This window comes from Pongo abelii, chromosome 15 (genome assembly GCF_028885655.2).
Source record: "Pongo abelii isolate AG06213 chromosome 15, NHGRI_mPonAbe1-v2.0_pri, whole genome shotgun sequence".
Lineage (NCBI taxonomy): Eukaryota > Metazoa > Chordata > Mammalia > Primates > Hominidae > Pongo > Pongo abelii.
The window spans coordinates 110,212,542-110,239,372 of record NC_072000.2 but is presented as its reverse complement, the minus strand read 5'-3'; the positions used below and the strand labels follow the sequence as shown (position 1 = coordinate 110,239,372).

The following is a 26,831-nucleotide window of genomic DNA, read 5'->3' as shown; positions in this document are numbered from 1 at the left end:
GCTGAGCCTAAACTCCAACAGGGAGAGGGTAGAGTGAGGGACCCCAAACCACCCTCCCCTGCCTGTCATGGTCTGAACTGGTTTTCCAGGTTTCTTTGGAATCCCCTCGGATTCGCATTTTATTTTTTCGTTTACACCTTTTAAATATAAGTTCCAACTTTAAGTCATTTCTTTGCTCCCATATCTTACCATCGACTGTAAGAAGCAACCAGGTCACATCTTAGAAATCTCTGCTTAGAAATGTCTTCCACAGATGCCCTAAGTCATCACTCTTAAGGTCAAACTTCCACAGATCCCTAGGGCATGAACACAATGCAGCCAAGTTGTTTCTTAGGATTTAACAAGGGTGACCTTTACTCCAGTTCCCAATAAGTTCCTCATTTCCATCTGAGATTTCACCAGCCTGGCTTTCACAGTCCATATGTCTATCAGCATTTTGGTGACAACCATTTAATCAGTCTCTAAGAAATTCCAAACTTTCCCTCATCTTCCTGTCTTCTTCTGAGTCCTCCAAATTCTTCTAACTTCTCTGCCTGTTACCTAATTCCAAAGCTGCTTGCACATTTTCAGGTATCTTTATAGCAACGTTCCACTCCTCAATACCAATGTTCTGTGTTAGTCTATTTGTGTTACTAGAAAAAAAAAATACATGAATCTGGTAATTTATAAAGAAAAGAGGTTTGCACCAGGCACTATGGCTCACACCTGTAATCCTAGCATTTTGGGAGGTGGAAGCAGGAGGATCACTTGAGCTCAGAAGTTTGAGACCAGCCTGGGCAACATAGTGAGAACTTGTCTTGAAAAGACAAGAAGAAGGGAAGGGCGGGGGAGGGCGGAAGGGCAGAAAGGCAGGGCAGGACAGAAGGGAAGGGCAGGGAAGGCAGAAGAGAAAGAAGGAAGGGAGGTTTAATTAGCTCATATTTCTGCAGGCCATTCCGGAAACATGGCCCTGGCATCTGCTTCTGGTGAGGCCTCAGGGAGATTGCAATTACGGCAGAAGGCGAAGGGGGAGCAGGCATGTCAAATGGCAAGATGGAGCAAGAGAAGTGGCACATCCCAGACTTTCAAACCACCAGCAGTCACAGGGACTAACTGAGGGAGAACTCACTCATCACCTGGGGGATGGTGCTAAACCATTCATGAGGGGTCCAGCCCCATGATCTAATAACCTCCCACCAGGACCCACCTCCAACACTGGGGCCTGAGAGAGAAGAGAACCTCCCCCAGCACTCGGTGTGCATCCATAGTAAAGGAGCCTCACCTGAGCCCCTGCTGTTGCCCAATCGACTTCCCAAGAACAGAGAGAAAGGGGAACTTCCAGGGCAGCCCAGGCCTCCGGGGGTTCCCACCCCATTTTTAGCTGAAAGCACTGAGGCAGAGCTCCCCCGACCCAGGCTCCACTACCCGGCATAGAAATAACAACCATGGTTACTGATCATCTGGGAGCTGTCCAGGAACCCGACAGGGAGCCAGACGGGCCACACCAGCCACAGGCACCAAATGGAGGACCCGGCACTTCAGGTATCCCAGGGCACTGGGAACCCCCATCGAGGGGCCGGCCCAGGCAGCAGTGAGGGAGAGGCTGCCTGGGCCCCTGACAGGGAGGGGACTCCTGGGCCACCCTCACAGCATAAACCAAGCTTCTTGGTCGCTGCATGGACTCTAGGCGTCCCTTCCCTGCATGGGGACACAGGAAAGCTAGGAACAGCCTAACGCCGACCTGGAGAAGGCAGGGGGCTGGGAATCTTGGCTGGGCCCAAGACTAAGAAGGTCAGAGGCCCCACGCTGGGCAGGGCTAGGCTGGGTGCAGACTGCCTGCCACCCCCAGGACAGGGACAGCCAACCCAGACCCGGGAGGGAGGGTGGGGAGGCGGCAGCAGGGAGCTGTCCTGAGCTGCACTGCGCAACTGGCTGATCTGGGCCAATCCGAGCTGGGCGGACTGAGGGGGGCTTGGCTGAGTGGACTAGACTGAGACGGGCCTAACAGACTGAGCTGAGGCGAGTTGGGTGTGCTGAGAGGGCTACCCTGTCCCTTTAGAAGACAGGCTGGCCAAGCTGGGCTGTCCTGAGCCAGGGCGATCGGGGCTGGCCCAGGCCAGGCGGGTTTAGCTGAGTTGAGTGAGTGGACTGGGTAGAGTGAAATGAGCTAGACTCAGCTGAGCTAGGCTTGAGCTGGGTTATCCTAAGCTCTAAGGTGGACTGAGCTGGGCTGAGCTGGACTTATCTAGGGGGCAGGGCAAAGTCAGGCTGAGCTGAGGTGGCCTGCCCTGGGTGGTCCAGGATTGAGTTAAACTGAATGAGGCTGACCTGGACTTGACTGGACTTGGTTGAAATAAGCTGGGCTGACACAGGAGTAGGGACAAGCTACAGTTCTCTACTTAGGATAAAATGGGTGCTCGTGGACTATCCGGGCTGAACGAGACCAAGCTGGGGTATTACCTGCTGAGCTTACCTGACCTGGCCTGAGTTCAGCAGGGCTGCGCTGAGCTGGGCTGAGCTGCACAGACCTGAGCCAAGCTTAGCTGGTTGGCCTGACTAAGCTGGGCTGAGCTAAATGGGATTGAGCTGACGAGGGCTAGGCTGGGTAAGAGACCTGATGATGGACAGGGTTAAAAGCTGGAGTGAGCAGGGCTTAAATTATTGAACTAAATTGGGCTGGGGTGATCTATCTGAGTTTAGCTGGGATGAGCTGGTCTGGGCTGAACTGTGCCAAAGTGAACTGGGCTAAACTATGCTCGCCTGAGTGGACTCACCTGGGCTGGGCTCAACTGGGTTCAGCTGAGCTGGGCTGGGCTCAACTGGGTTCAGCTGAGCTGGGCTGGGCTCAACGGGGTTCAGCTGAGCTGGGCTGGGCTCAACGGGGTTCAGCTGAGCTGGGCTGGGCTCAACGGGGTTCAGCTGAACTGGGCTGGGCTAGACTAAACTGGGTTCAGCTGAACTGGGCTGGGCTCAACTGGGTTCAGCTGGGCTGGGCTGGACTAGACTAAACTGGGTTCAGCTGAGCTGGACTGGGCTCAACTGGGTTCAGCTGAACGGGGCTGGGCTAGACTAAACTGGGTTCAGCTGAACTGGGCTGGGCTCAACTGGGTTCAGCTGGGCTGGGCTGGGCTAGACTAAACTGGGTTCAGCTGAGCTGGGCTGGGCCCAACTGGGTTCAGCTGAACTGGGCTGGGCTAGACTAAACTGGGTTCAGCTGAGCTGGGCTGGGCTGGACTAAACTGGGTTCAGCTGGGCTGGGCTGGGCTAGACTACACTGGGTTCAGCTGGGCTGAGCCAAGCTGAACTGGACTAAGGTGGCCTGGCCGGGCCTGAGCTGTGATTGGAAGACCTGGGCTGAGCTGGACATACCTGAGCCAAGCTTAGCTGGTTGGGCTGACTAAGCTGGGTTGAGCTAAATTGGGTTGAGCTGGGGAGGGCTAGGCTGGGTGAGTGACCTGAGATGGACAAGGTTAGAAGAAGCTGGAGTGAGATGGGCTTGGATTATTGAACCAAATTGGGTTGGGGTGACCTAAACTGGGGTTCTGCTGGGATAAGCTGATCTATGCTGGGCTGAACTGAGCAGAGCTGAACCTAGCTGGCCTGGGCTAAACTGGGCTAGCCTAAGTGGGCTGAACTGGGCAGCTGGGCTGAGCTGGGTTGGGTTGAAATGGGCTGAGCTGAGCTAGGTTAAACTGGGTTTGGCTGGGCTGGGCTGGGCTGGGATGGGTTCAGCTGAGCTGGGTTGGGTTAGATTGGGTCAAACTGGGTTCAGCTGAGATGGGCTAATATGAGCTGGGCTGGGCCAGGCTAAGCTCAGCTAAACTGGGCTGTGCTGGACTGGGCTGAGCTAGACTAAACTGTATTCAGCTGGGCTGGCCTGTCCTGGGCTAAACTGGGTTCAGCTGGGCTGGGCTGAGCTGGGCTGAATAGGATTAGTTGAGCTGGTCATAACTGGATTTAACTAGCTAGGCTAGGCTTAACTGACTAAGCTGCTCTGGACTGTATTCATCTGGGTGAAGCTGGGGTGAGGTGGCTACTTTAGGTCCAGCTTTGCTGAGCTAAACTGGACTGGGCTAAATTGATCTGGACTGACCATTCTCAACTGGCTAAGAGGAGCTGAGTCAGAAGCAAGCTGGTTGAGCTGGCTGGACTGAAATAAGAGTTTGCTGCCTGCAAGGGGAGGTCCTGGGCTGACCTGGGCCAGGCTGAACCAGGCTGGCTTAGAGTGCACCTCAGAGGACAACTCCCCAGATAGGCCAGTCTCAGCTGAACTTGGCTGTCCCGGTGGGCAGAGCGGGGCTGGATACTGTGATTTTGGGGGTACCTAGAGCAGACTTCAAGACCAAGCTAAACTGGGCTCCAGAGGCAGGATGGGCTGGGGACTTGGGGCTCCAGGCCAGGGGCGAAGGGCCACGCTGTGCAGACCGCACTATCTGGGCCAGAGTTCTGTTGTGGGAGGGACTGCCTGGGGCATCAGGGCACATCTTCCTGCCCTCCCCTAGAGGTCAGGGGTTGGCAGAGCACCATGGGGGTCTGGTGGGTCAAGTGAGGGCTGCTGTGATGGGGAGATCAAGGCTTGGCACTCAAGAGCCTGAGGAGCTGAGACCACAGCCTCGGGGGGTTGGGGTCAGGGTTGGAGGGCAGGCAGATCATCCACCATGAGCCCAGAGAGAGTTTGAAGGTGGAGAGCTCTGGGGTCCCAGGCCCCATGGGGTCCCCGGGCTTCAGCCTAGGGGCATGGCCCAGTGCCTCTGCTCCTGAGTGCCCACACTGCAGCACTTGCAGGGGGAGGCTAGGGTCATCCTGGGGGCACCCCCCTTCCTGAGCCCAGCCTGAGGATAGTGGCTGAGCAACAGCTTCTGGTGGGGGAATGGGGGCCCTGGGAGGTGTCCTGGGCCTGGGGCTTGTGGAGGAAAAGGCCCAGAATGAGCCTGGCCATCTGGATCCCTGCCACGGGGTCCCCAGCTCCCCCATCCAGGCCCCCGAGGCCTGATGGGTGCTGGCCTGAGGCTGGCGCTGACTAGGTTCTGTCCTCACAGCCTCCACACAGAGCCCATCCATCTTCCCCTTGACCCACTGCTGCAAAAACATTCCCTCCAATGCCACCTCCGTGACACTGGGCTGCCTGGTCACGGGCTACTTCCCAGAGCCGGTGATGGTGACCTGGGACGCAAGCTCCCTCCATGGGACAACTATGACCTTACCAGCCACCACCCTCACGCCCTCTGGTCACTATGCCACCATCAGCTTGCTGACCGTCTCGGGTGCGTGGGCCAAGCAGATGTTCACCTGCCGGGTGGCACACACTCCATCGTCCGCAGACTGGGTCAACAACAAAACCTTCAGCGGTAAGAGAGGGCCAAGCTCAGAGACCACAGTTCCCAGGAGTGCCAGGCTGAGAGCTGGCAGAGTGGGCAGGGGTTAAGGGGGTGGGTGGGCTCAAACGTGGGAACACCCAGCATGCTTGGGGACCCGGGCCAGGATGTGGGGGCAAGAGGAGGGCACACAGCTCAGGGAGGCCAACAACCCTCATGACCACCAGCTCTCCCCCAGTCTGCTCCAGGGACTTCACCCCACCCACCGTGAAGATCTTACAGTCATCCTGCGACGGCGGAGGGCACTTCCCCCTGACCATCCAGCTCCTGTGCCTCGTCTCTGGGTACACCCCAGGGACTATCAACATCACCTGGCTGGAGAATGGGCAGGTCATGGACGTGGACTTGTCCACCGCCTCTGCCACGCAGGAGGGTGAGCTGGCCTCCACACAAAGCGAGCTCACCCTCAGCCAGAAGCGCTGGCTGTCGGACCGCACCTACACCTGCCAGGTCACCTATCAAGGTGACACCTTTGAGGACAGCACCAAGAAGTGTGCAGGTACGTTCCCACCTGCCCTGGTGGCCGCCACGGAGCCCAGAGAAGAGGGGCGGGTGGGCCTCACACAGCCCTCCGGTGTACCACAGATTCCAACCCGAGAGGGGTGAGCGCCTACCTAAGCCGGCCCAGCCCGTTCGACCTGTTCATCCGCAAGTCGCCCACGATCACCTGTCTGGTGGTGGACCTGGCACCCAGCAAGGGGACCGTGAACCTGACCTGGTCCCGGGCCAGTGGGAAGCCTGTGAACCACTCCACCGGAAAGCAGGAGAAGCAGCGCAATGGCACGTTAACCGTCACGTCCACCCTGCCGGTGGGCACCCGAGACTGGATCGAGGGGGAGACCTACCAGTGCAGGGTGACCCACCCCCACTTGCCCAGGGCCCTCGTGCGCTCCACGACCAAGACCAGCGGTGAGCCACGGGCAGGCTGGGGTCGTGGGGGGAGGGAGCGAGCGAGCGGAGCCTGGGCTGACCCCACGTCTGGCCACAGGCCCGCGTGCTGCCCCGGAAGTCTATGCGTTTGCGACGCCAGAGGAGCCGGGGAGCCGGGACAAGCGCACCCTCGCCTGCCTGATCCAGAACTTCATGCCTGAGGACATCTCGGTGCAGTGGCTGCACAACGAGGTGCAGCTCCCGGATGCCCGGCACAGCACGACGCAGCCCCGCAAGACCAAGGGCTCCAGCTTCTTCGTCTTCAGCCGCCTGGAGGTGACCAGGGCCGAATGGGAGCAGAAAGACGAGTTCATCTGCCGTGCAGTCCATGAGGCAGCGAGCCCCTCACAGACCGTCCAGCGAGCGGTGTCTGTAAATCCCGGTAAATGACGTACCCTGCCTGCCTCCCGCCCAGGGCTCCGTCCAGCTGTGCAGTGGGGAGGGCTGGCCAGACCTTCTGTCCACTGTTGCAACCACCCCAGGAAGCTACACCCAATAAACAGTGCCTGCTCAGAGCCCCGGGTACACCCGTTCTTTGGAGTGGGCAGGGCTGTGGGCAGGGGCATCTTGGCACAGAGGAATGCGCCCCCCAGGAGGGGCAGTGGGAGGAGGTGGGCAGGGCTGAGTCCCCCCAGGAGAGGCGGTGGGAGGAGGTGGGCAGGGCTGAGGCACCACTCATCCATCTGCCTTCGTGTCAGGGTTATTTGTCAAACAGCGTATCTGCAGGGACTCATCACAGCTACCCCGGGCCCTCTCTGTCCCCACTCTGGGCCCACCCCCTCCAAGGAGTCCAAAGACCCAGGGGAGGTCCTCAGGGAAGGGGCAAGGGAGCCCCCACAGCCCTCTCTCTCGGGGGCTTGGCTTCTACCGCCCTGGACAGGAGCCCCTGCACCCCCAGGTGTAGATGGGCACACAGGCCCCTCCAGGTGGAAAAACAGCCCTAAGTGAAACCCCCACACAGACACACACGACCCCAGACAGCCCTCCCCCAAGTCTGTGCCACTGGCGTTTGCCTCTCTGCCCTGTCCCGCCTTGCCGAGTCCTGGCCCCACCACCGGAGACAGTGGAGCCGAGCCCACTCACACCCCACAGCCTCCACCACCCTGCCCTGTGGGCACACCAGGCCCAGGTCAGCAGCCAGGCCCCCTCTCCTACTGCCCCCCACTGCCCCTCGGTCCATCCTGAATCGGCTCCCAGGGACTCGCCAGCCTCACACACCCAGTCTTGCCCACTCACGCCTCACTCAAGGCACAGCTGTGTGCACACCAGGCCCCATAGCAACTCCACAGCGCCCTGCACCACCACCAGGGCCATAGTCACCCCACACGTGGTCACACATGGCCCACACTCTACCTCCCACGCTGCCTCCAGCCAGGCTACCCCCAAGCCCTTCCTCTGAGCCACACCTGGGCCACTGGATCCCAGAGAGAAATGGGGAGGCCCTCACATGGTGTCCTCCAGTCCAACCCTCCCTGTCACCCTGTCAGCAGCACCCCACAGCCAAACACAGGATGGATGCGTGGGCTCCGTCCCCCACTCACCCACACCGGAACCCCAGAGCAGGCTACATGCCCCTCCCAGGCCTCAAACCCATGTGTGCATCTGACACCTCAGATCCAAACGCTCCCCCCGGTCATGCACACCAAGGGCACAGCACCCACCAAATCCACACAGAAACACGGGCACCGGGTACCCCATGAGCACAAAGCCCCTCCACGTCTGAAGACACAGTCCCTGCACATCGTCACAGCCACGCACTCAGCTTCACTCTCACGTCCCAGCCCACCTGCACCCAGCTCCGGGCCGGGAGCAGCAGAAAGAGGTGTGAGGGCCCGAGGCTGAACCTGCGCCTGCTGATGACCCGGGACCAGCAGGTAGCTCAGGGTGTTGGGGAAGGGAGTGGAGGGGATCCAAGGCAGGAGAAGCCAGAGGGACCAGGCTGGTGGGTGGGGCCGGGCCGGGGTAGGGCCAGGAGGCAGCTCTGGAATCCCACAGGCCTGGGCTCATAGTCCACACCAGGACAGCCCCTCAGAGCACCCATGCAGTGAGTCCCAGGTCTTGGGAGCCAGGCCGCAGAGCTCACGCATCCTTCCGAGGGCCCTGAGTGAGGTGCCCACTCCTGTGCCAAGGGGCTGGGTCCTTCTCTGGGGAGGGGGTGGGGTCTAGAGAGGCGGAATGGAGGTAACCAGAGGTCAGGACAGAAGCCGTAAGGAACAGAAGGAGAGTGGGGTCCCAGGGACGAGAGGTCAGGAGTGGTCAGCCTGGCCCTGGGCTGTTGACTGACTCGGGACCTGGGTCCCCACCCTCAGGGCTGGCTGGCGGCTCTGCGCAGTCCCAGAGGGCCCCGGATAGGGTTCTCTGCCACTCTGAACAGCAGCCGGGACTGCCGAGAGCGGCAAGGGGCTCCGTCCCCCACCCCCGCTGCCACTATGGAGCCCGGAGGGCTGACTGGCCAGGTCCCCCAGAGCTGGACGTGTGCGTGGAGGAGGCCGAGGGCGAGGCGCCGTGGACGTGGACTGGCCTCTGCATCTTCGCCGCACTCTTCCTGCTCAGCGTGAGCTACAGCGCTGCCATCATGCTCCTCATGGTGGGCTCCCACCTCCAGGGGCCAGGCCAGGGCAGGGGGCTGGGCAGAGCCAGCAGAGCGCCCTGACCCACGCCCTCCCCTCAGGTGCAGCAGTTCCTCTCAGCCACGCGGCAGGGGAGGCCCCAGACCTCCCTCGGCTACACCAACATCCTTCAGCCCCACGCCTAGGCCATGGGCCACTCACACTCCAACAGGCCCAGCTCTTTCTCTGCCGGCGCCTGAGCCTCCCTCGGGCTGCGCCCTGCCCTGGGTGGGAAAAGGGAAGCAGACAAGAGAAGGGGACACAAGGTCACTACTGTGGGCTGATCAGTGAATCTGAGCCCAGAGGGGGCCGGCTCAGCCGCAAGGTTAAAGGCGCCGACAGACCCACCAGTCGCAGCCCCCCACCCTAAAACAGTGTCTGTCCCTTCAACAGAGTCATCGAGGAGGGGGTGGCTGCTAGCCGTTCTAGCTCATCCCAGGCCCCTGGGTCTCAGGGTCACTCCCATTCTGACTGTACAATCACCAAAAGCCAAGGAGGGCCCGGCACCCAGCCCAGGACACAGCTGAGTCTGCGTCCAGCCCAACACCAGCCCACGGCCTCACTCCCCAGCCTTGGTCTGACCCTTCTAGCCCTGAGGTCCAAGTGCCTGGCATCCCCGTCCCCCAAGCCTCACTCAGACCTTCTTTCCCTTCACCCACCCCTCCTGCCATCCATCCACTGCCCCCATCCCTTCACCCACCCCTCCTGCTATCTGTCCCCAGCCCCCATCCCTTCACCCACCCCTCCTGCCATCCATCCGCAGCCTCCATCCCTTCACGCACCCCTCCTGCCACCCATACCCAGCCCCCATCCCTTCACCCACCCCTCCTGCCATCTGTCCACAGCCCCCATCCCTGCAGCCTGAAGGCACAGGGAAGCCTTCTGAGGCCAGGCCACAGGACTGTTGAGGGCTTTGGGCCCCTGGAGTGGGTAGAGGGGCTCCCACAGCCAGAGAAGGGGTTTCCTGCAGGGACAGCAGCTGCTGACCTCGTCCCTGTGACCTCGTCCAGCCTCTGGCTTCAGCAGTCCTATTTCTTTCCCTCTGGGTTTCTTAGTAAAGTTCCTTTTCACAAACCCCACGTCTCCAGAGTGCTCTGTGGGAGGTGTCTGGCCCTGGAGTGGCTGGTGGGAGGCAGGACCCCTGAGGACGTGGAGGAGGAGCTAGAGGGGAAGGAAGGGCAGGGGCCATTCTGGGGTCCTGAGAGCCAAAGTGCCCAAGCAGTGGTTCCCATCAATCACCCCTCAGCACCCCAGAGACTCCCCAGCTCGGCCCTGTCATACCTGGTCTGCTGGTCTCCAGCCCAGACTCATGCCTCCTTCTCAGGTGAAGTCAAAGCAACAATCAACATCGACCCCTTTGTGGGCAAAACCAGAAGAGGCCCATGCTGTGGTCAGCACAGGAGGCCCCAAGAATGCAGCTGCACAGTCACCAAGGTGGAGGCTGTTGGGGGCCCCCAGGACCACTGGCCACACACCCTGATCCACCACCCACTGAGCACAGACAAAGCTGACTCCCCAGCCCACAGCCACCCACCAGCCTGGACCTCCTGAAGAGCTGAGAGGTGACACAGGAGCAGGCTGAGGCCCCAGAGCCATCGGGGCCACAGGTGGGCTTGACCCACACTGGTCCTCAGGGCAAACATGCAGCCTCCCTGGCTGGAGAGGCCTGCTTACAAGGGTCTTCACAACATCCTAAAAATGGGAGAGAATACATGACAGACATGACAAAGGGCAGGGTTCCCTCATATACAAAGAGCACTCAGGGATCAACAAGAAGAAAGGTGAGCAATAGGTTTTTCATGGAAAGGAAAAACCCAGTGGCCGATAATATAAAGAAACCACTTTAACAATGAGAAAAGTGAAAGGAAGGAGGAGGGGATGACGGGGGTGGAGGTGCTTCTTGGCCCTGACTGAGGGCACATGAATCGCTAAGACCACTATTTAGGGCCAGTTGGCAAAATGCCCCAATGCAGGAGAGTCCTCTCCCAGTGATGGCCCCACAGGGACAGCCTCGCTCTGTGCCAGGAGATCCACGTCACACGGAGTGTGGCACAAAGCAGAGTGAAGCAAGCCTGCCACAGTCTGACAGCGGCACCTGGGTCCTCCGCCCTGTCTTCTGCTGCGACCTCGGAGCAGCCGGGCACGGGGGAGGAGGTGAGGAGCGACGGCTCCCTACGGGGTAGAAAACCCCAAAGCGGGCAGCGCTGAGGCCGACTGGGTCCAAACAACACCAGAGGAGGGGGCGTCGCAGGACAGGGCCAAGGCCACAGCCGCTGCCCAGCTCTCCTCACACACTCCCTCATTCACAGACACACACACAGGCACACACTCGCACATGCAAAAACACACACACAGGTTCACCACACAGACTCAACCTCTCATACACATTTGCACTCACACACACCAATCATGCACTCACAAACACACTGACACATTCGGACACGCTCATACCAACACACACACAGTCTCAGGAAGCCAGGCCCTCCATCCACCCCATCACCAGCCCGGGATCTCCCAAACCCACATCTCCTACAACAGACCGGCCCTCCACAGCCAAGGTCCCCTGGACCGGGAGCCCCTCCGGGGGGCAGAGCTCAGTGACTTCTTTCTCTGCCCTGCACCCTAGATCATGAGACCCCCATGGCCCCAAAGCAAGGGCAACAAGGAGTCAGCTCACTGCCCCACTGTGTGGCAGACGTCCTCACGCACAGAAAATTGCACTGTCTCAAAGGCCTGAGAGGAAGACGAGATGAGCACCCACGTAGAGAAGACAGACAGGGCCCATGGGGAGGGGCAGAGGCCCGGATTCACACCCAGGCTCAGAACAGCACCCCTGCCTTCCACATGGCCTGGCCTCCTGGGAGCAAGAGGATGCCGTCTCAGGGCCCCTCCATCCCCTCTTTATTCCCCTATTAACCCACCCGTGGGTATAACCATGGCCCCCAAAAGATAGAGCCACATCCTAGCCCCTGGGGCCATTGAGTGTGGCGTTATCTGTCAAAAGGGCCTTTGCAGATCCCATCAAGGTAAGGATTTCGAGGTGAGGGCACCCTGGATTATCAAGGATTTCGAGGTGAGGGCACCCTGGATTATCAAGGATTTCGAGGTGAGGGCACCCTGGATTATCAAGGATTTCGAGGTGAGGGCACCCTGGATTATCAAGGATTTCGAGGTGAGGGCACCCTGGATTATCAAGGATTTCGAGGTGAGGGCACCCTGGATTATCAAGGATTTCGAGGTGAGGGCACCCTGGATTATCAAGGGGGCTAGGTCCAAGGACAAGTGTCCTAGCTGGAGACAGACAAGGAGACACAGGGATGGGGAGAGGCAGAGGCACACAGGGGTGGTGCTATGGACTGAGCGTCTGTGTCTGCCCGAAACTCATGTGTGACAGCCCTCATCCCAGAGTGAAAGCATGCAGAGCCGGGGCCTCGGGGAGGTGGTTAGGGCCTGAGGGGGAACCCTCAAAAATGTGATTCGTTCCCTAATCTCACTAGAGACCCTAAAGAAAAGGGACCCCAGAGAGCAGCCCTGCCCTCTTTCCACCACGTGAGGACGCGGCAAAAAGATGGGGGTCTGTGAAGCAGGAATCGGCCCTTCCTGGAACTTGACCCTGCTGCCATCCTGACCTGGAATTTCCAGCTTCCCTGAGAAATGAATGCTGCTGATGAACCCCCCAGTCTATGATATTTTTGTTATTGCAGCCAGAAATGACTAAGACGCAGCAGCCACCTGCCCCTGGCGAGGGCCGGGGGGCATCCCAACGTTCATAACAAAAGCTCCAGAGCTTCCCTGAACTGCCAGGGTGTGTCTTCCCAGGACCCTGGGGCAGCCCCAGGCTACCTCCCTCCTCCTCTGACCCCACCTGCCCTGATCCGGCCTCACTGTCACTCCCTGGATTTCACCCGACAGCCTCCACCAGGGTGGCCTGGCCCCATGGCCAGGGCATCTTCCATTCACACCCACGCTTTCCAGGACTCCGCTGCAGCATCTCCTCTGTGAAGCGCCCCCAGCCTCCCATTGCCGGTGCCACCCAAGCCCCCAGACAGAGCTGGCCTCCCCCGACTCCAGGGCCAGCATCGCTGGCGGGATCTCTCCAGTGCAACGGCCGGCTCCCCGGTGACCCACAGTAGGAGTGCCACCTGGGCAGCGCTGGACAGGGTAGAGCAGGCACCTTGGACGCCCTGACCTGCAGGGCTGCAGGCTAGAGACGGGGTGCCCCCCATGCCCCCACCCTGGGCTGCAGTCTGGGGCCCCCAGCGGCCCATGGGGCAGGCCGAGGGAGGCCAGGCCAGAGTGGCTCCAACCCAGCAGCGCAAGACTCACTCTCCCCAGCCTGATGCCCGCCCTGTGGCCCCAAGGCCCCTTCACCGGGCCCACTCACAGGCGCCCTTCCCCTGCGAGCAGTCGGGGACCCTCTCTGGCCCTGTGTCTCCCCTTTGCCATCTCTGTCTCAGGGTCTCTGAGCCTCTGTGTCTGTTCCTGTTTCCCTGCATCGTGGCCCCCACCCCGCCCTGTGGAGCCATGTGGACTCGTGAAGCTCCACGGCCGGTGGGGTCACAGAGCCCTGGCCACACACACCTGGCCCCACCACAGCCAGACCACAGGGCAGACATGACGTGGAGCCGTGCGGCCGTGTCTGCTGGGGCAGGAAGTGGGCGAGTGACCCCATCTGTAGGCCAGACATACAGGCATGCAGGCCCTCCCCTCCAGCCCTCAGCATCCAGCCACATCTGTGGACACAGCCAGAGCGGCAGAGCAGGGTTCTGCTAAGGACAGACGGCCAACAAGGCAGGGCCTGGGCCGGGCCAGGGCTCCGTCCCCACAGCAGCCCTCTTGGCAGGCAGCCAGACGCCTGTGAGGGTGGACCTGCCATGAGGGCCTGCATGCCGGAGGCCGCCCACTCAGCCCTGCGGGCCCTCCAGCAGCCTGACCAGGTGGGTCTTGGAGGTCTCCAGGCCTCCGTCTCCTCCTCTGCATATTGAGGAATCCAGCCAGGCTGGTCCTGGCCCCTTCTGGAAGCAAAAGGTGGAGAACAGGCACCAAGACAAGAGGGAAGGACAAAAGAGGTCACCACAGGGACTCTGGAACCACAGGGCAGGACTTCCTAACCGGGCAGGAAGGATCTGGGCATTGGAGGCTGAGCCAGGCTGGCCAGGCCTAAGCTGGGATGACCCGGCCCTTCCTGGGATACAAGGTGAACAGCTTTCATGGCTGAGCCGAGGCCTAGGCTGAGCCGAGCCAGAGGGCAGAGAAGAAGATGACCTGGAGCCAACTGACACATGTGATGTGGGCTGCCCTGAGCTGCCCTGGCCTGGGCTGGGCTGAGTGAGGCTAGGCTGGACTGAGCTGAGCTGAACTGGGCTGGGCTGGGCTGGGCTGAGCTGGGCTGGGCTGGGCTGGGCTGAGCTGGGCTGGGCTGAGCTGGGCTGGGCTGGGCTGAGCTGGGCTGGGCTGGGCTGAGCTGGGCCGAGCTGGGCTGAGCTGGGCCGGGCTGGGCTGGGCTAGGCTGAACTGAGCTGGGTTGGGTTGACCTGGGCTGAGCTGGGTTCAGCTGGGCTAGGCTAAGCTGGGCTGGGTTGGGCTGAGCTGGGTTGGGCTGAACTGGCCTGGGCTGGGCTGAGCTAACCTGAGCTGAGCTGGGCTGAGCCTGGATGAGCTGAGCTAGGCTGAGTTGGGCTGAGCTGGGCTGGGTTGGGCTGAGCTGGGCTGAGCTGGACTGGGCTGAGCTGGACTGGGCTGGGCTGGGATGGGGTGGGCTGGGCTGGGCTGGGATGGGATGGGGTGGGCCAGGCCGGGCTGGGCCGGGCCGGGCTGGGCCGAGCTAGGCTGACCTGGACTGTGCTGAGCTGGGCTGAGCTGAGTTGGGCTGAGCTGAGCTAGGCTGATCTGGACTGTGCTGAGCTAGGCTGACCCGGACTGTGCTGAGCTGGGCTGGGCTAAGCTGGGCTAGGCTGGGCTGGGCTAGGCTGGGCTAGGCTGGGCTGGGCTGAGCTGGGCTGAGCTAGGCTGGGCTGAGCTGGGCTGAGCTGAGCTGAGCTGAGGTAGACTGGGCTGAGCTGGGCTAGGCTGGGCTGAGCTGGACTGGGCTGAGCTGAGCTAGGCTGGGCTGGGCTAGGCTGGGCTGAGCTGGGCTAGGCTGGGCTAGGCTGGGCTAGGCTGGGCTGAGCTGGGCTGGGCTGGCCTGAGCTAGACTGGGCTGAGCTGGGCTGGTCTGAGCTGAGCTGGGCTGAGCTGGGCCGGGCTGAGCTGGGCCAGGCTGAGCTGAGCTAAGCTGAACCAGGCTGGGCCGAGCTAGGCTGGGCTGGGCTGAGCTAGGCTGGGCTGGGCTGGGCTGGGCTGGGCTGGGCTGAGCTGAGCTGGGCTGGGCTGGGCTGAGCTGGGCTGGGCTGGGCTGGGCTCGGCTGGACTGGGCTGAGCTAGACTGGGCTGAGCTGGGCTGGACTGGACTGAGCTGGGCTGGGCTGAGCTGGGCTGGGCTGAGCTAGACTGAGCTGAGCTGGGCTGGACTGGACTGAGCTGGGCTGGGCTGAGCTGAGCTGGGCTAAGCTGGAGTGGGCTGGGCTGAGCTGAGCTGGGCTGGGCTGAGCTAGGCTGGGCTGAGCTGGGCTGCACTGGGCTGAGCTAGACTGGGCTGCGCTGAGCTGGGCTGAGCTGGGCTAAGCTGAATTGGGCTGGGCTGAGCTGAGCTGAACTAAGCTGGTCTGAGATGGACTAGGCTGGGGTAAGCTAGGCTGGGCTGGGCTGGGCTGGGCTAGGCTGGGCTGGGCTGGGCTGGGCTGGGCTGGGCTGGGCTAGGCTGGGCTGGGCTGAGCTGGGCTGAGCTGGGCTGGGCTGAGCTGGGCTGAGCTGGACCGGGCGGGGCTGGGCTGAGCTGCACTGAGCTAGGCTGGGCTGGGCTGTCCTGAGCTGAGCTGGACTGAGCTGAGCTGGGTGAGCTTAGGTGGACTGAGCTGGGCTGGGCTGAGCTGAGCTGGGCTGCGCTGGGCTGAGCTGAGCTGGGCTGCGCTGGGCTGAGCTGGGCTGGGCTGAGCTGGGCTGAGCTGGGCTGAGCTGAGCTGGGCTGAGCTGAGCTGGGCTGAGCTGGGCTGGGCTGAGCTGAGCTGAGCTCAGCTGGGTTGGGTTGACCTGGGCTGAGCTGAGCTGGATTGGGTTGACCTGGGCTGAGCTGGGTTTGGCTGGGCTAGGCTAAGTTGGGCTGGGCTGAGCTGAGCTGGGCTGGGTTGGACTGGGCTGGGCTGGGTTGGACTGGGCTAGACTGAGCTGAGCTGTACTGAGCTGGGCTGACCTGGGCTCGGCTGAGCTGGGCTGACCTGGGCTAGGCTGAGCTGGGCTGACCTGTGCTGGGATGGGCTGGGCTGGGCTAGGCTGAGTTGGGCTGACCTGTGCTGGGCTGGGCTGGGCTAGGCTGGGCTAGGCTGAGCTGAGCTGGACTGAGCTGAGCTAGACTGGGCTGAGCTGGGTGAGCTTAGGTGGACTGAGCTGGGCTGGGCTGAGCTGAGCTAGACTGAGCTAAGCTGGATAAGCTTAGGTGTACTGAGCTGGGCTGGGCTGAGCTGAAGTGGACTGGGCTGGGCTGAGCTGGGCTGGGCTGAGCTGAAGTGGACTGGGCTGGGCTGAGCTTAGCTGGGCTGAGCTGAGCTAGACTGAGCTGAGCTGGGTAAGCTTAGGTGGACTGAGCTGGGCTGGGCTGAGCTGAGCTAAACTGGGGTGAGCTGGGCTGAGCTGGGGTGGGCTGCGCTGAGCTGGGATGGGCTGGGCTAGGCTGAGCTAGGCTGAGCTGAGCTGGGTTGGGTTGACATGGAGTGAGCTGTGTTGAGCTGAGCTAGGCTGAGCCAGGCTGGGCTAAGCTGAGTTGGGTTGGGCTGAGCTGAGCTGGGCTGGGTTGGGCTGGACTGGGCTGAACTGGGCTGGGCTGGGCTGAGCTGAGCTGTACTGAGCTAGGCTGTCCTGAGCTAGGCTGAGCTGGGCTGGGCTGAGCTGGGCTGAGCTGGGCTGGGCTGAGCTGTACTGAGCTGGCCTGGGCTGGGTTGACCTGGGCTGAGCTGGCCTAAGCTGGGCTGACCTGGGCTGGGTTGACCTGGGCTGAGCTGGACTAAGCTGGGCTGACCTGGGCTGGGCTGAGCTAGGCTGACTTGGGCTTGACTAGGCTGGACTGAGCTGGACTGAGCTGGACTGGCCTGGGCTGAGCTGGGCTGGGCTGGACTGAGCTGGACTGGCCTGGGCTGGGCTGGATGGGCTGAGGTGGCTGCTAATGTGGGAAGGAGGCCGTGGGTTGAGTGTGACTCCACCTGCAGAGCCCTGAGCCCAGCTGTGTTCTTAGGGGTTCTGAGTGCCATGCAGCTCTGTTGCACTATGATTCTGTCTTCTCTCTTGCCCATTGCCTGAAGGAAATTTGGAGTGGGCTGGGCCCAGAGCTCCCCTGTGTAGCAGGCCCTGTCCTGGAGGGCCTGGCAGGGACATGGCTTAGCCTGTTGGCCTGTGGTCCCGAGACCTCATAGGCCACAGGGGTCCACTGTGGCTTGTTTGGGCCTGGGGTGGGGCTCATGGAGTGGTGGGTGTTGGACTGAGACCCTGACCGGGGACAGGGAGGTGGGGTCACAGCCAAGCTGCCCCGCCCCTACCCCATGCACACAGCACTCAGAGCCCAGGCCCCCTCCTCAGAGCCCCCACCAAAATCCTCTCTAGGTGCAGGGGAGACAGCAAGATATGTCCCCCACCCAGAGCAGGAGCTGTGGTCAGGGAGCTCAGGGGACTCAGCCACTCCATGGCAGAGCCCTGTTTAATACAACTTGTGTCTGGGATGGCCTGGGTCAGAGGCCCTATCTAAGGAGCATGTTCAGAAACCGTGTCACTGGGATCAGAGAGCTGGGTCCAACCGCAGGACCGTGGTGCAGGAGCTGTGTGACCTTGGGGCCATCACCAGGCCTCTCTGTGCTGGATTCCTCCAGTGTAGAGGAGAGGCAGGCACAGCCTGTCCTCCTGGGGACATGGCATGAGGGCCGTGTCCTCACAGCGCATTCTGTGTTCCAGCATCCCCAACCAGCCCCAAGGTCTTCCCACTGAACTTCTGCAGCATCCAGCCAGATGGGAACGTGGTCGTCGCCTGCCTGGTCCAGGGCTTCTTCCCCCAGGAGCCACTCAGTGTGACCTGGAGCGAAAGCGGACAGGGCGTGACCGCCAGAAACTTCCCACCCAGCCAGGATCCCACCGGCGGCCTGTACACCACGAGCAGCCAACTGACCCTGCCGGCCACACAGTGCCAGGACGGCAAGTCCGTGACATGCCACGTGAAGCACTACACGAATCCCAGCCAGGATGTGACTGTGCCCTGCAGAGGTCAGAGGACAGGCTGGGGAGTGGGGCGGGGCCACCCCGTCCTGCCCTGACACTGCACCTGCACCCGTGTTCCCCACAGGGAGCCGCCCGTCACTCACACCAGAGTGGACCACGGGCTGAGCCCCAGGAGGTGGTGGACAGGCCAGGAGGGGCGAGGCGGGGGCACGGGGAAGGGCGTGCTGACCAGCTCAGGCCATTTCTCCACTCCAGTTCCCCGACCTACCCCAACTCCCTCAACTCCACCTTGCCCACCTCCCTCATGTGGCCAGCCCCAACTGTCGCTGCACCGACCGGCCCTCGAGGACCTGCTCTTAGGTTCAGAAGCGAACCTCACATGCACACTGACCGGCCTGACAAATGCCTCGGGTGCCACCTTCACCTGGACGCCCTCAAGTGGGAAGAACGCTGTGCAACGGCCACCTGAGCGTGACCTCTGTGGCTGCTACAGCGTGTCCAGTGTCCTGCCCGGCTGTGCCGACCCATGGAACCATGGGCAGACTTTCACCTGCACTGCTGAGCACCCCGAGTTGAAGACCCAGCTAACTGCCACCCTCTCCAAGTCCGGTGGGTCCAGACCCTACTCGGGGCCCTGCTCAGTGTCCTGGTTTGCAAAACATATTCCCGGCCTGCCTCCTCCCTCCCAGTCCTGGGCTCGGGTGATCATGCCAAGTACAGAGGGAAACTGAGGCAGGCTGAGGGGGCCAGGACACAGCCTGGGGTGTCCACCGGAGCAGAGGGGCTCTCTCATCCCCTGCCCAGCCCCCTGACCTGGCTCTCTACCCTCCAGGAAACACGTTCCGGCCCGAGGTCCACCTGCTGCCGCCGCCGTCGGAGGAGCTGGCCCTGAACGAGCTGGTGACGCTGACGTGCCTGGCACGCGGCTTCAGCCCCAAGGACGTGCTGGTTCGCTGGCTGCAGGGGTCACAGGAGCTGCCCCGCGAGAAGTACCTGACTTGGGCATCCCGGCAGGAGCCCAGCCAGGGCACCACCACCTACGCTGTGACCAGCATACTGCGCGTGGCAGCCGAGGACTGGAAGAAGGGGGACACCTTCTCCTGCATGGTGGGCCACGAGGCCCTGCCGCTGGCCTTCACACAGAAGACCATCGACCGCCTGGCGGGTAAACCCACCCACGTCAATGTGTCTGTGGTCATGGCGGAGGTGGACGGCACCTGCTACTGAGCCGCCCGCCTGTCCCCAGCCCTGAATAAACTCCATGCTCCCCTAAGCAGCCCCACGCTTCCATCTGGCGCCTGTCTGTCCATCCTCAGGGTCTCAGCACATGGGAAAGGGCCAGGGCACGAAAAGGGAAGAATACCCCCTGCCCTGAGCCTCGGGGGCCCCTGGCACCCCCATGAGCCTTTCCACCCTGGTGTGAGTGTGAGTTGTGAGTGTGAGAGTGTGTGGTGCAGGAGGCCTCGCTGGTGTGAAATCTTAGGTCTGCCGAGGCAGGCACAGCCCAGGGTGGGTTCTGAGAGACGCACATGCCCCGGAGAGTTCTGAGTGGGCAGTGGCATGGCCGTTTGTCCCTGAGAGAGCCGCCTCTGGCTGCAGCTGGGAGGGAATAGGGAGGGTGAGAGGAGCAGGCTGGCGGAGAAAGAGGCAGGTAGTGGGAGGAGCGGCGAGGGAGTGAGGGGCTGGACTCCAGGGCCCCACTGGGAGGACAAGCTCTGGGAGGGCCCCACCCCCCTAGTGGGTGGCCTCAGGACGTCCCACTGACGCGTGCAGAAAGGGGCACCTCCCGCTAACCACACTGCTCTGTACCACACTGCTCTGTACGGGGCACGTGGGCACAGTGCACAATCACACTCACATATACGCCTGAGCCCTGCAGGAGCAGAACGTTCACAGCCCAGACATAGCTCCAGAAAGGACAGGGGAGTCCCCTCCCAAGCCCCCAGCGGGCATTCCCAGGCTCAGCCTGCTCCCCCAGGCCCCTCTGGCCTCCCTGTGTTTCCACTGTGCACAGCTCAGGGATCAACTCCACAGACCCCTCCCAGGCAGCCCCTGCTCCCTGCCTGGCCAAGTCTCCCATCCCTTCCTAAGCCCAACTAGGACCCAAAGCATAGACAGGGAGGGACCGCATGGGGTGGCATCAGAAGCAGCCCAGTGAGCCAGGGCCTGCCCAGGGCCCTCTGCATGCCTCTGGCTTCTGCCTGGGGCTCCCAGGAGTGGAAGAACAGTCCCACAACCACTGTGGGGACACCTGGCACCAGGACTCCCACAAGGGGGCAGTGGGGCCCCTGCTCGTGCCTTAGACATCTTCCGGGCCTCCCCAGGGGCCCCCGCCTTCTGGCTGCCTCCCTCTGCTCTCAGGGCCAAGGTGAGGTGGAGGCCACTGTCACCCCTGGGGGTCCAGTCACCAGAGGGTAATTGAGAGCAACAGGTCACTCGGGAAGTCCTGCCACAGAGAAGCCCTCCAGCCCATGGGACCCAGGACCTGGCCCAGAGGAGGGGCTTTTAAAGAGAGGGGGAAAGAGGGAGAATCAACAGATGAGGGGCTGAACCAGCAGACAGAGATCAGGCAGACACATGGGTAGATCCTGGGACATATAATGAATGGATGGGTGGATGGAGCATTGGCAGATGAAGGATGGATGGGTAGTAAAATGGATGGGTGGGTAAATGGCTGGATGGAGGATAGACGGATGGATATGTGATGGATGGATGGATGAAGGATGAGTGGATGGAGGATGGATAAGTGGATGAATGAAGGATGGAAGATGGATGGATGGATGGATGGATGGATGGATGGATGGATGAATAGATGATGGATGGGTGGGCGAATAGATGATGGATGGGTGGGCAGATGGAGGATGGATGGGTGGATGGAGGATGGAAGATAGATGGAGGGGTGGACGGATGGAGGATTGAGGATAGATGGGTGGGTAGGTGGGTAGATCTATGGAGGATAGGTGGATGGAAGATAATTGGATGGAGAATTGCTTTATGAATGGATGAATGAAGAGATGGAAAATAGCTTTATAGATGGATGGGTGAATGGATGGATGGATGGATGGAAGAAGGATGAATGGATGGAAAATAGCTTTTAGATATATGGGTGGATATTTAAATGATAGCCTTATATTAATAGATGAATGGAGGATGAATGGATGGGTGAGTGGGTAGGAGTGTTATCGATGGAGGGGTAGATATACGGATAATAGCTTTATAGATGGATGGATGGGTAGATGGATGGAAGGATAGAAAGACAGGTGAATGACTGGATGTATCAGCATATGACAAGCAGGTACAGCTGTACATGGGAGGTCTATGCCCTGAGACCCTGAGGAAAATGAGGATGCCTGTGCTGGTGGCCCTCACCTGGCCCTCGCTTGTAACCCCTCAGCCACATTCCCTGGGAAGGCAACAGAGGCCTCTGGTCTTGCCCATTCAACCTTTGGCACACTGAGTGTCAGACCCAGGTCTCTGTCTTGGACCCAGATCTCCTTGAGGGTGGGTGTGTCTGGTCCTCTCTGGCCCCGGGACCCAGTCACTGAATATGTGGCTGGGACTGAGACGCGGTGGGGTGGGAGGGGTGGGAGGGTACCTTGGGCTCAAGCTTCCCTTGGAGAAGCAGATGGTGTCCACTTTCTGCCCTGCCAAGTCTCTCCCTGAAGTGCCCTAAGAACCTCAAAGACAGAAGGTTCCAGCCCCTCACCTGGGACCCTGCCTCCTCATCCTCCCTGGGGGAGTCTCAGGCCTTAGATGGGGACCCAGATCCCACTGTCCCCAGACCCCAAGGAAGCATAGCCGCTGTTCACATGAGTCTGGGCCTGGCAGGCTCTTGCTGTGTTGCAGATTGGCAGATGCTGCCTCCCTATGTGGTGCTGGACTTGCCGCAGGAGACCCTGGAGGAAGAGACTCCCGGTGCCAACCTGTGGCCCACCACCATCACCTTCCTCACCCTCTTCCTGCTGAGCCTGTTCTATAGCACAGCACTGACCGTGACCAGCGTCCGGGGCCCATCTGGCAACAGGGAGGGCCCCCAGTACTGAGCGGGAGCCGGCAAGGCACAGGTGGGAGCCCAGGAGGGGTATAAGCCCACAGTGGATGGGGTGGGCTGCAGTGCTTGGCTAAGAGGAGAGCACCACCTGCTCCCACTGTGGGGGGACGTGCTCTCCTGGGGGACCCTTCGCAGACACTGGGGACACGGGCAGGCCCAGGGTCAGGGCTGAGCTTCCCTCCAGTGCAGTAACCAGGATTCCGTCCAGGCTCCCATGAGCCAGGCCAGGGCTGGGACAGAGGGCGTTGGCAGGGATGCTGCTCCTTCAGGCCGTGACCCCTCTGTTTTTGCAGGGAGGAAGTGTGGAGGAATCTCTTGGAGAAGCCAGCTGTGCTTGCCAGAACTCAGCCCTTTCAGAAGTCACCGACCCGCCCTGCCCCACATGGCTTCCAGGTGCAATAAAGTGGTCCCAAGGAAAATGTTCACAGACTCCGGATGAGGGGACGGCGGTCAGGGAAAGGGTGGCGGCTTTAGACTGGAGAACGCCTGCTTCAAAGTCCCCCTGGGTGTCACGGTGGTCATGGTGGGCATGGACAGAGGGTACCCCTGGTCCCAAAATCAAGAAATGACCTGATCTTGCATGAGGCTGAGGCCCAAGGATGAATGCTGGATTCACCAGAGACCATGGCAAAGAAGACTGCTCCCAAGAACTATGTGGGATCCCTGTTCCTCATAACCTAGATAGCCCTGGTCCTCCTCACTGGGTCCTCATCCTGATCACAGGGCCCTGGTCCTGACCAGTGGGCCCTTTTACCGATCACTGAGCTCTGGTCCTACTACTTGGGCCCTGTTCCTGATCACTTAATTCTAGCCTTGATCACTGAGCCTTAGTCCTGATCACTGAGTCCTACACCTGTTTTTGGCCCTGGACCTGATCACTCAGCCCTGGTCCTCATCACTCAGCCCTGGTCCTGGTCACTCAGCCCTGGTCCTCGTCACTCAGCCCTGGACCTCGTCACTCAGCCCTGGTCCTCGTCACTCAGCCCTGGACCTCGTCACTCAGCCCTGGTCCTCATCACTCAGCCCTGGTCCTCGTCACTCAGCCCTGGACCTCGTCACTCAGCCCTGGACCTCGTCACTCAGCCCTGTACCTCGTCACTCAGCCTGGTCCTCGTCACTCAGCCCTGGACCTGATCACTCAGCCCTGGACCTGATCACTCAGCCCTGGACCTGATCACTCAGTCCTGGTCCTGATCACCTAGGCCTGGACCTGATCACCCAGCCCTGGTCCTGATCACCCAGCCCTGGTCCTGATCACTCAGTCCTCGTCCAGATCACACAGCCCTGGTCTTGATCACTCCGTACTGGTCCTCATCACTCAGCCCTGGTCCTCATCACTCAGCCCTGGTCCTCGTCACTCAGCCCTGGTCCTGGTCACTCAGCCCTGGTCCTGATCACTCAGTCCTGGTCCTCATCACTCAACCCTGGACCTCATCACTCAGCCCTGGTCCTCGTCACTCAGCCCTGGACCTCCTCACTCAGCCCTGGTCCTCCTCACTCAGCCCTGGACCTCATCACTCAGCCCTGGACCTCATCACTCAGCCCTGGTCATCATCACTCAGCCCTGGTCATCATCACTCAGCCCTAGACCTCATCACTCAGCCCTGGTCCTCATCACTCAGCCCTGGACCTGATCACTCAGCCCTGGTCCTGGTCACTCAGCCCTGGTCCTCGTCACTCATCCCTGGTCCTCGTCACTCATCCCTGGACCTGATCACTCAGCCCTGGTCCTGGTCACTCAGCCCTGATCCTGATCACTCAGTCCTGGTCCTGATCACCTAGCCCTGGTCCTGACCACCAAGCCCTGGTCCTGATCACTCAGTCCTGGTCCAGATCACACAGCCCTGGTCCTGATCACTCCATCCTAGTCCTCATCACTCAGCCCTGGACTTGATCACTCAGCCCTGATCCTGATCACTCAGCTCTGGTCCTGATTATTAGATCCTGATGCTGGTCACTGGGCACTGGGCACTGAGCCCTGATCCTAATCACTGAACCCTGCTCCTGATCAACGAACCCTGGCCCTGATCAAAGGGCTTTGCTCCTGATCACTGGGCCCTGGTCATGCTAACTGTGTTCTGGTCCTTACCCCTGAGCTCTGGTCCTGATTACTGAGTCTTGGTCCTGATCCCTGAGTCCTAGACTTGATCACTCAATTCTGGTCCTGATCACTGGGCCCCAGTCGTGATCACTGAGCCCTGGTCTGGATCACTAGGCTGTGGTTCTAACTCAGTCCTGGTCTGGATCGCTGAGTCTTGATCCTGATCACTGGGCCATGTTCTGGATCAATGAGCCCTGGCCCTGATCACTGGGCCCTGGTCCTGCTAACTATGCTCTGGTCCTGACCACTGAGCCCTTGTCCCAGTCAATAGTCAATAACTGAGCTCTGGTCCTAGTAAATAGTCAATCACTGAGCCCTGGTTCTGATCACTGGGTCCTGGTCCTGACCATTGAGCTCTGGCCCTCATCACTGAGCCCTGGTCCTGATCACTAGGCCCTGGACCAGATCACTGGGCCCTGGTCCTGGTCACTCGGTCCTGGTCTTCATCACTGAGCCCTAGTTATGATCACTGAGCCCTGGTCCTGATCACTGGGTCCTGGTCCTAATCATTGAGCTCTGGCCCTGATCACTGTGTCCTGGTCCTGATCACTGGGTCCTGTTCTTATCCCTGAATCTTGGTCCTAATCACTGAGCCCTGGCCCTCATCACTGGGTCTTGTTCCTGATCACTGGGCTCTGGTTCTGACTAATAGCCCCTGGTTCTGGTCCCTGAATCCTGGTCCTGATCAATGGGCTCTGCTCTTGACTTCTGAGTCCTGGTGCTGATCATCCAGTCCTGGTCCTCATCACTGGGCGCTGATTCTAATCACTCAGTCCTACTTTTGATCACTGAACCCTGGTATTTATCACTGAGCCCTGATCCTGATCGTTGGACCCTATTTCTGGTAACTAAGCTCTGATCCTGACCACTGACCTCTGTTCCTAATCACTGAGCCCTGGACCAGATCACTGGCCCCTGGTCCTGATCACTGGCTCCTGGCCCTGATCACTGACCCTTGTTGCCGATTGCTGAGCCCCGGACCTGATCACTGGGCTCTGTTCCTGATCACTGAGCCCTGGTCCTGATCACTGAGCCCCGGAACCAATCACTGGGCCCTGTTCCTGATCACTGAGCCCTGTTCCTGATCACTAAGCCCTGGACCAAATCACTGAGCCCTGGATCAGATCACTGGGCCCTGGTCCTGATCACTGAGCCCTGTTCCTGATCACTAACTCCTGTTCCTGATCACTGAGCCCTGGTCCTGATTATTGAGCCCTGGACCCAGTCACTGACCCCTGTTCCTGATCACTGAGCCCTGGACCAGATCACTGGGCCCTGGTCCTGATCACTGAGCCCTGTTCCTGATCACTAGCCCCTGTTCCTGATCACTGAGCCCTGGTCCTGATCACTGAGCCCTGGTCCTGATTACTGAGCCCTGGACACAGTCACTGACCCCTGTTCCTGATCACTGGGCCCTGGTCCTGATCACTGACTCCTGTTCCTGATCACTGAGCCCTGGACCCAATCGCTGGGCCCTGATCCTGATTAATGAGCCCTGGTCCTGATCACTGGGCCCTGTTCCTGACCACTGAGCCATGGACCAGACCACGGATCCCTGTTCCTGATCACTGATCCCTGGTTCTTTTCTTGTACATATTCATTTTGAAGTCTGATTCCTTTTCTGAGCATGTATCAGTCTGTCTAGACACTGAGTGCTGTCTGATTTCTGAGCCTTGGCCCTCATTAGTAAGTGACCTGCAGTGGTGGAGGGAGGCCTCCAGGGAAGCCGAGACCCTCTCAACGCATCCACTTGCTGGTAGATGAAGAAATGACCCCAATGACTTGCTCCATTTTTCCAGGCTCAGAGGGGTGTGTAGGCCCCAGGAGGACTTGGTGGGGAGAGGACCAGACCAGGCCCTGTGAGCTACACCCAGCCCCAGCCCCTAAGGGTCGCCAGGTCTGGACCTAGCACTGCGGAGGGGGTACAGTACAGGAGTGGGGACAGGAAGTGGGGAGAGGCCACGCTGTTTGTATTCTCTTGCTTTTCTCTCTCTCCTGAAGCCTCTTGAATAGACCTGCCGAAATATCCAAAATAGCCCCGTGGGGCGGCTGAGTCATTGTGAACACAGCCCAGGCCAGGTGTTCCAGCCAGAGAACCGCTGTGTTGAGAAACATGTCCCGAAACCGAGACCTGGCCAGGTGCGCCTGGGGCCTGAGCGAGGGGCTGCAGCCACGGGGAGGCCCAGCCCCAACCAGCCTAGGGTCAGCTAGGGCCTTCCAGGTCCAGGGTTAGGCAGAGGTCAGCCAGGGTCAACTACGGTCTATCTGAGGGGAGAGACAAGAGACACAGAGACATAGACAGAGACAGGGATGGGGAGAGATAAGAGAGACAGGAAAGGAGAGACAAAGACAGACACAGAGAGACAGATGGGGATGGAGAGAGATAAGAGACAGGGATGGGGAGGGACAGAGGCACAAGAGACAGAAAGAGAGAGAGATGAGATGACAGAGATAAGAAGAAACAGAGACAGAGATGGAAGAAACAGAGAGGA

At 60.5% G+C, this 26,831-nt stretch overlaps 2 gene segments (V, D, J or C); both read left to right on the top strand.

The window, feature by feature from the left end:
- The window catches only part of LOC100937468 (Ig alpha-1 chain C region-like), a 189,317-nt gene extending 169,854 nt beyond the window's left edge, over positions 1–19,463 (top strand). Inside the window, 3 exon segments of the C gene segment in view lie at positions 17,927–18,232; positions 18,443–18,796; positions 19,020–19,463. Of these exon segments, the coding sequence occupies positions 17,981–18,232; positions 18,443–18,796; positions 19,020–19,414 (1,001 nt within the window).
- Positions 944–6,674, top strand: LOC100937527 (immunoglobulin heavy constant epsilon-like). The segment is given in 5 exon segments: positions 944–965; positions 5,004–5,327; positions 5,533–5,853; positions 5,940–6,263; positions 6,343–6,674. Coding segments are annotated over 5 exon segments (1,323 nt in total).
- Positions 19,464–26,831: the final 7,368 nt, after the last annotated feature.